This window comes from Corvus brachyrhynchos, unplaced genomic scaffold, assembly GCF_000691975.1.
Source record: "Corvus brachyrhynchos isolate BGI_N302 unplaced genomic scaffold, ASM69197v1 scaffold65, whole genome shotgun sequence".
NCBI classification, from domain to species: Eukaryota; Metazoa; Chordata; class Aves; order Passeriformes; family Corvidae; genus Corvus; species Corvus brachyrhynchos.
The window spans coordinates 1,628,726-1,636,409 of record NW_008238365.1 but is presented as its reverse complement, the minus strand read 5'-3'; the positions used below and the strand labels follow the sequence as shown (position 1 = coordinate 1,636,409).

General features: G+C 58.6%; 1 protein-coding gene across 1 annotated transcript in view; it reads left to right on the top strand.

Annotated features, from left to right (window-relative positions):
* LOC103616929 (microtubule-actin cross-linking factor 1) overlaps window positions 1–7,684 on the top strand; it is a 138,551-nt gene that overhangs the window by 98,706 nt on the left and 32,161 nt on the right. The window contains 2 exon segments of the mRNA XM_017736104.1: window positions 6,589–6,750; window positions 6,878–7,048. Of these exon segments, the coding sequence (XP_017591593.1) occupies window positions 6,589–6,750; window positions 6,878–7,048 (333 nt within the window).

The following is a 7,684-nucleotide window of genomic DNA, read 5'->3' as shown; positions in this document are numbered from 1 at the left end:
GCTGGATTTTGGGGGTTCCGCCACTCCCGGTGGCACCGGGCGAGGTGACGGCAGCAACAATGCCAAAATGTTTTTGAGACAGGAAACCTCCGAGTTTGCCCTGAATGAAGAACTTCCTGTGTTTAAAGTTGTACGAATATCCGCTGACAAGCTCAGTTCAAATGAAAACACGAGAGTCGGGGGGAGAGGCTAATTCGGACCAGCTGGACTTCCACGGCGCTCGGAGCTGGGCAGAAAACGCGCGGAGCCGCTCGCCACTGCCAGCCGGGAGCGGCCGGGACAAGCAGTGCCTTTGTTAGTAAAGAAGGACGGACGGGATAATTTAAGAGCTTCAAACTCTTCCGCCGTCTCTGTCGCGAACCACTTGGAATATTTTACCGAAGCTGTTGGATTTTGGATGATCCGCTGATGGATGGGGTTTTTTAGGGGGGCCCGGGGGATGAGATGGGTTGTTTCACTGCTCGGGACCGCCGGTCGGGCTGCTGAGCCGGCGCGGTGCTGCCGGTCCCCCCTCCCATCCCCGTAGTGTCACTTTGGGATCAGAGGCCGCCCCGGCAGGTTTGGGACCTGCTGGCCGTGTGATGCTTCCTGCCGTGGTGGGCCAAAGGTTGCCGGGGTGGTTCCGTCATCCATAAGGACGAGAGTATGGGCAAACCACTGAGCCGGCCAGACTGTTTACGGCAGAACCGCACTTGCCTGGGGAAGGGCGAGGATGAGGATGGTTATATAGAGGATTGCTACGTGCCCCAGAGATCGATATACGACACGATGAGGATTAACGAGCAAATCGATCAGGGATCGAAGCTCAACCAGCTCTCCAAGAGCACCCTCGGCAAGGGGGATGGCAGCACCATATCCAGCAACGGGACTCTGGGAGCTGCCAACGTCTTCGAGTCCAGGCCGCCGGAACCCAAGAAGCTGGATGAGCGAGTCATCTTCGACCAGCTGAAGCTCAGCAGCGACGTCTCCAAGCCGGCGCCGGCTCCGCCAAAGAGGCGACCGAACCCCGAGAAGAAGGAGAACGTCAACCGGCGCTCGTGGAAGTCCTTCATGCCACCCAACTTCACCGAGTTTGCGGAAAGGATGGGGGCTTCGCTGAGCGAGGTGTCGGAGGCGGGCGCCTCCAACCCTTCCCTGCGGGATAAGCGGGATTCCAGTGCCATGCTCGCCGAGCAGCCAGGCCAGCCCGACCACGGCGAGCCCATGTCCGAGTCTCTCACCTTGGAGCACGTCTCCAAGTCATCTGGCACGGCAGAGGCTCTGGCGGCCAAGCAGTTCGGCGCTGATGGCTACGGTGGTCCCCGGGACGAGCGCCAGGCCCTGCTGATTTGGGACAGCCGTGTCAGGGACCTGGCCAGGGCCCGCCGGCTCCCCAGTGCCACCTGGCCACGAGCCAGGAAGAATTTCATCAGGGGAAGCTTCAGCGATGGGCACCAGGAGACCCTGGAGGCCTCCGAGTCGGACTCTACAGTGGAGAACGTCAACCTCTCTCCGTGCCTTAGTGAGGAGCTGCTGGATACGGGACTGGATATTCTCATCACCTCCAATCTCAGGGAGAAAACGGAGTCTGAGCTGAGATTTGAGGAGGACGAGCGCTGGGTGATGATGGAGGAGTGGGAGGAGGCGACGCTGTCAGAGAGAGGAAAGGCTGTTCTGGTGGCAGAGGAGAAGAGGAGCTGTTGCTTGGCAGATATTTCTGAAGAAAAGGAACAATCCGCTGCTCCAGAGGATGGCTCTGCCCCCAGCCTGGGGACCCCCCGGCCCTGCACATCCCCGGGGGGTGCTGGCAGCACGTGCTGCACGGAGGACGCGGCGGTGCAATGTGAGGTGGAGGACTTTGCTCCGGTTTTGGAGCGCTCAGCCAGCCCCACGGGCCCCGAGCTGTCCGACACGGACTCGGTGCAGATGTTCCTGGAGCTGGAAGAGCAGTGCCTGAACGAGGACGGGGGTGATGGGGCTGTCCCCGGCTGCCTGGAGGTTCAGATGTCCCCGATGGACTCGGAGGGGCTGGACCCAGATTCGGCCAAACTGGCCGGGTTGGTGGTTGAAGGGGGTCAGCAGAGGGCCCCCTTGGACATCAGCGCCTCGGACTCTGCTGTTGTGTCAGATCTGGAGGACTTCGATGTCACCTGCAGCTCGCAGGTGCTGAGCACGCTGGAGCCCTTGACAGAGCCCTTCTCAGAAAGGGACACCTTGGCTGTCACCCCGACGGACTCGGACGGAGGGGCCTCCCCCAGCCCCGTGGCCATGGCAGGGCTGGGGTCCCTCCTGGAGTGCTCCCCAGCGCTGGTGGGGGAGGTTGATCCTGACCCACTCGTGGACCCGGAGTTTGTGGCTGGTGGGATGCCCTGTCCTGGCACAGGGGCACATCCAGCTGCTGGGCTGGGGGGAGATGGTTACCCCAGCGCTCCGGAGGGGTGGGGTGAAGATAACCAAGACTTGCTTCCTGAAGTGACCTGTCCTGGCCGAGTGTCCCCCTGCCAGCCCCCAGCTCCGGCCACAGCGATGGAGGAGCTGGGGTCCCTCCCACGGCGCAGCCAGGCTGGCGTTGAGGGCGTGGTTCCATTCAGGACCCATCACCTTCTGCCTGGAAGGACTGAGGTCGCCAGCTGGGATGTCCCAGAACTGGTTTCTGAGGATGAAGCCACAGATTTGGGATCAGGGAGTGGAGCTGAGGGCTGGACTCATCCAGCAGAGAGTGGGGATGTTTGCTGTGGTTCTCTGCTGCCTTTCCACGCTGGCTCTGCATCAGAGCCAGGCTCCGAGGCTCCTACAACATTCCCGGTGCCTATTGAGGACCTCCCATGGGAAGTGGCTTCCCTGGGCCAGGGCCTGGCTCTGGAAGGGGCTGCCCACCAAGAGGGGTGCCCTGTGGAGGTGGCTGTCACACGTGGGGGGACACCAGCAGCCATCCTGCGGCCAGGAGATGTGGACTTGCTGTTTGCCCCTGGCTGGGAGGTCCCATGTCCTGCCAGCCCAGCTGTCCCTGAAGAGCTTCCTGACACATTGTCCATCGCAGGGCCTGCCATTCCATGGGATTTTGGGGAGCTTTCTGCTCCAACCCACCCACTTTCACCAGGAGGTGTGGCTGTCCCGGAGCCCCAGGCTCAGGGGACACCACCAGCTGCCGGGGATCCCATCATGGATGCTGAGGAACCTCCAGGAGAAACCATCACTGCCATGCCCTTGATGGTGGAGGAGCTTCTGGAAGCCCCACCACCCTTTGCTGATGTGCCTGTTGCCACTGTGCCACCACCAGCAGCCGAGCCACTCGTCTCGGGTGCCGGGGACCTCGGTGGTGACCCCATGCCATTGGTGGTGGCCTTGGGGGATACAGATGACTTTGCCATCATGGTTGTGCCGTCCATCCTGGAGCACCTGCCCGAGGAAGCGCTGGCTTTGGAGGATGACCCCGTTGCGAGTGCACCTGCAGCGGGGGCGGCAGCTTGGGAGGGTCCCCCTGGGGTCTTGCCACCCTTCCCGGAGGGTCCCGCCACCCCAGAGCTGCGGGGGACACGCTCTGCCACAGCAGCCAGGGCACAAACCCTCCCCAGGGCTGTGTTGAGGGGCAGCCTCCGTCCCCGCAGCTGTGGGGCTGCCCTGTCCCTGTGCCCCGGCGAGGGAGAGGGGACACCGGGCGCGGAGGGACCCCTCGGCGCCGCTCTCATGCCAGAAGGGCCCCCTGCTCTCCCAGATGGATTCGTTCCAGATAACGAGGTATTTGTTGCTCGGGCTCCCGCAGCCAGGGCTTCAGGCGCAGAATTCGCTTTATTTTGCACGCCAGGGCTGGGTGGGAGGTGGGAGCCCACTCAGTAACGCACGATCTGGGCTTCCAAACAGCCTTCTCCCTCCCGAGATCGGCTTGGATTTGGCAGGCAAAAAGTTTTTGGGCTGGGAGAGGGGGAATTGTGGGGTTGTGTAAGTAAGGGAGGCAAAAGACTCTGGCTGCTCGATGACCTGAAATGTTGACTTACACTTTTTTGGCTTATTAAAGTACATTATGGTCACTCAGATGGAAATCACAGGCTTCAGAAAAACCTTCTCGCTGGCTCCTGGCGGGGAGTTCCCATCTTTGAAGCAGAAAGTATGTCAGGAAAGAGAAACCTGTAAAATGAATTAAGCACAAGCAATTCCTGTCCCGTGCAGTCATCGCTGTCTGCAGCTTTTTCTGTGACCATTGAGGTGCTGAGGCTCAGAAGGTGCCTGGGAAGGGGCTCAGATTCTCTCTGGCGTTCAGGGATTTGTGTTGCTCGCGGCTCTTGCCTGGAGAGACCTCGGTGCTGGAGTTCCCACAGCCGAGCGCTGATTTCCTGCCATCTGGATTAGGAGAAATATCACTAAGGAGACATCAGAAGTTAGTCAGCACCAAAAATCCCGATTTGGTGGCAATTACTCATCCTTTGGGCTGTACCACCCCGTTGAGAAACGCACATGCAGGGGCTTGGAGAGGTGGTTTCACATGGGGGGTCCATGTGAGCACAGGCTGGGACACCCAGAGGGGACCTGGGTGAGGGAAAAGCCATTGGGTTCTTGCCATAGCTGTCTGTTCCCTGAAATTCAGTGGTGGGCTCCTTATTTTAGGTTCAGCACCTTTGATTCTTCACCCCACAAACCTTCCCCTTTGCTCCAAGCGTTCCTGGAGTCGCTGGTCCTTCCCGGAGCTCCACATCCGGCAGTGATGGGGTTAAGGGAGATGAGGGAAGCAGAAAGCTTTGGGATGCTTTGGGAAGCCTTCCTGGGAGTGAGGAGGAGGCAGAGGTGTGGTGGAGCAGATGTCCTGCCTGCCTGTCTGTCCAGCTCTTCCCCAGGGCAGGACACCTCGCTCCACGGCTTCGAGGGTAGTCGTTAAATATTTGTTTCCAAGCTGAGTCACGGTGAGGTTAATGAGCTAAATTGCTGGAACCTTTCATGAGCAAAGGAAAACAAGGGTGTTGGACACGCTCCCCCCCAGGCTGTTGCTGGGATTATTTTTGTCAGGATCCTCAGGGAGCATCGGGCTCTCGGGCTGGCTGATACCTGTGTTGCAGGTACCCCTGGTTGGATCAGCCGGGCTTTCCCACAGGGCTCCCTCCCTGCCTGGCTCCTTTGGAGTTTGTTTTGCAGTCCATGGAGAGCTCGGACCAGCCTGGCGTGCCAGGCTTATCAGCCTGATCCTTTTGTGGGTTTGGCTCTTCTAGCCAGCAGCTCCATATATAAACAGGAACAGGAGAGCAGCCCGGGAATCGGCGATTCCAAGGCACCGTTTATTCCTTATAACCGTGGCAGAATTCTCCCTGAGCAAACGGCTCTGGACAGTGTCTGCCAGCTCACCCTTCGCTCCTGTCCTGGAGGGACCTCCCTGCCCTCCGGCTGCTGAGCTCTGCTGGGAAAAGTAGCTTTTTTTCCCTTTGGAAATGAGGCAGGGAAAGTCAGAGCAGCGCCTCTTGCTCGGGCTGGGAGCTGTGCCTGTGTGTTTTGGGGGATTTTAGTGGTTTCGGGGGGGTTTTGCCTCGTGCTCCTCCAGAGCAAAGCGATTGCTGGGCGCAGAGAGCCGTGTCCTCCCCGAGCCACTGCTCTGCTGGGGGAGATCTTGCATCCAAGTGGGAATTTTTCAGTGCAGGCTGTGTCCGTGCATTCTCAGGCACAGGGAGCAGGTGGCTGGCTGCCATCCCCTCTGCTTCCCAGCTGGAAAATGTTCCAAAAGGGCCAAGGGCTCCGCTCCTGCCCAGCTCTGGGTGTGGGGTGACCTGTGCTCTGCATGGGCTCATGGGCCAGGGGAGCAGAGTAAGCCAGGAAGGAATCTGCTCCCTGTTTTTGGGGCTTTTGGGGTACTTGCTGTGGGGACAGGGCAGGCTTGTCCCTTGGGGCTGGTGGGGAAGGAGCAGAGAGGGACAGGCAGCGCGTGGTTCCAGCAGATCCCCAGCTCTGATAAAGAGCATTTATCTCCTCCGGAGAAACAGGATTCTCCCTGCTGCCTCTCCTGACAATGGGGAGCTTCATTCGCTCTCCTCCCCCTTCGCTATCAAATCTTTTTTGGTTTAGAAAGCTTTTCCCCACAGGATTCCCAGGCAGGACCGTGCCAAATCCGTGGTAAACGACTCGCACATTAATTGCCTATTGCCTTTGTCTTTCGAAATACAGCGAGCTCCTCGCTGCCTGTAATTTCGTGGTTAACAAAACTCATATGATGTCAGGTCTCCGTTCTCAATAGCTTCACTGTGAGAATTGCTTGGGGTTTTTCCCCAGGAGCGTTGTTCCCCAATCTGATGGCGAGTCGGAGCTGATGCTCTCATTTCTTCCTCAGTTTTCTCTCTTTACCTCACTCCAGTGCTTGGAAAAATGGGATTTGGCTGCTTAAAAGCAGAGGTGGGTGTGGATAGACCCTGAGTTGTGCTCCACACCAGCAGATTCCTGTGACATCTGTGTCACTGGGTCAAGGCGAGGGAGGAGTTTAGACAAGCTTGCACAATTCCAATAAAACCAGCGCGAGTGGCTACTGCATCTTCCCTGGAGAGGAAAGCCTCTTGCATCCATGGAATGACTGAGGGGCTGGAAGAGCAGCTCACAGCTTGTCAATCACCTTTTCTCTCCCACCCTTTCCATCCCCAGCAATTCCAGAAGGAGCAAGTGGATCCCCTCCAGCTAAAACTGCAGCAAGTCAATGGAGTTGGTCAGGGACTCATCCAAAGCGCCGGGAAAAACTGTGACGTGCAAGGGCTGGAGCACGACATGGAAGAAATCAACACCCGCTGGAACACCCTCAACAAGAAGGTGGGAGCGTGGGCAGGGGCTGTCCCTGGTTCCTCTGGCATCTGGGCGAAGGAGGGGGTCACAGGCAGGGAGCTGAGGCTCCAGTGCCGGTGCCTGACGCTGCAGTGGGGTTGTTTTTGGGGTTCAGGTGGCCCAGCGAGTGGCTCAGCTGCAGGAGGCCCTGCTGCACTGTGGGAAGTTCCAGGACGCCCTGGAGCCGCTGCTGAGCTGGCTGGCAGACACCGAGGAGCTCATCTCCAACCAGAAGCCTCCCTCTGCCGAGTACAAGGTGGTGAAAGCCCAGATCCAAGAGCAGAAGGTGAGCTCGGTAGGAGGGAGGGGGACCTCAGGACAGCCAGATAACATTTTGGGGGTCCAGCTGGGATGTCCACACTTCTTTCCTGGTGGATCTCAGTTCCTCACATCCCAGTGTGATGAACGCTTTGCCCGCACTCAATGATCTCCATCGCCTAAATCACCTAAGTCTCTTCGTTGTCCCCGCTGCCCCTTGAAGTCGGCCGCTGGTTTTGCTGGTTGGCCGTGTTTTTCCAGCCCTGAGTTTTGCTTTGTGCCGGTGATTCTGCTGTGTCAGGAGTGAACTGCTGGTGGTGCAGGGCCTGGTTTGGGTGTTTGGACAAAGGGAACGTTACAAAGTGTGAGAGCGGGCCCGAGGTGTGCCGGTGTTTGCTGAGATAACAGCCCGGGGTCGGCGCCTGCCCTGCAGAGCGGGCGGGGGGAAGGCCGAGTGTGGTCATGGGGAAATATTTCAGAAATGAATTCTTACCCACGCTTGGGTTGAGGTTGGAAGAGGAAATGTGCTTCAAGTGGAAGTTAAAAGCTTGATAAGTTGGAGGGGGTTGGCGGGGAAGACTCGGGAAACTCTTCTAGCACAGGAGTGGTTTGGGTCTTGAGTGGTGTAAAAGAGGGAAGGGGGAAGGGCAAAGGAAGGAAAAGG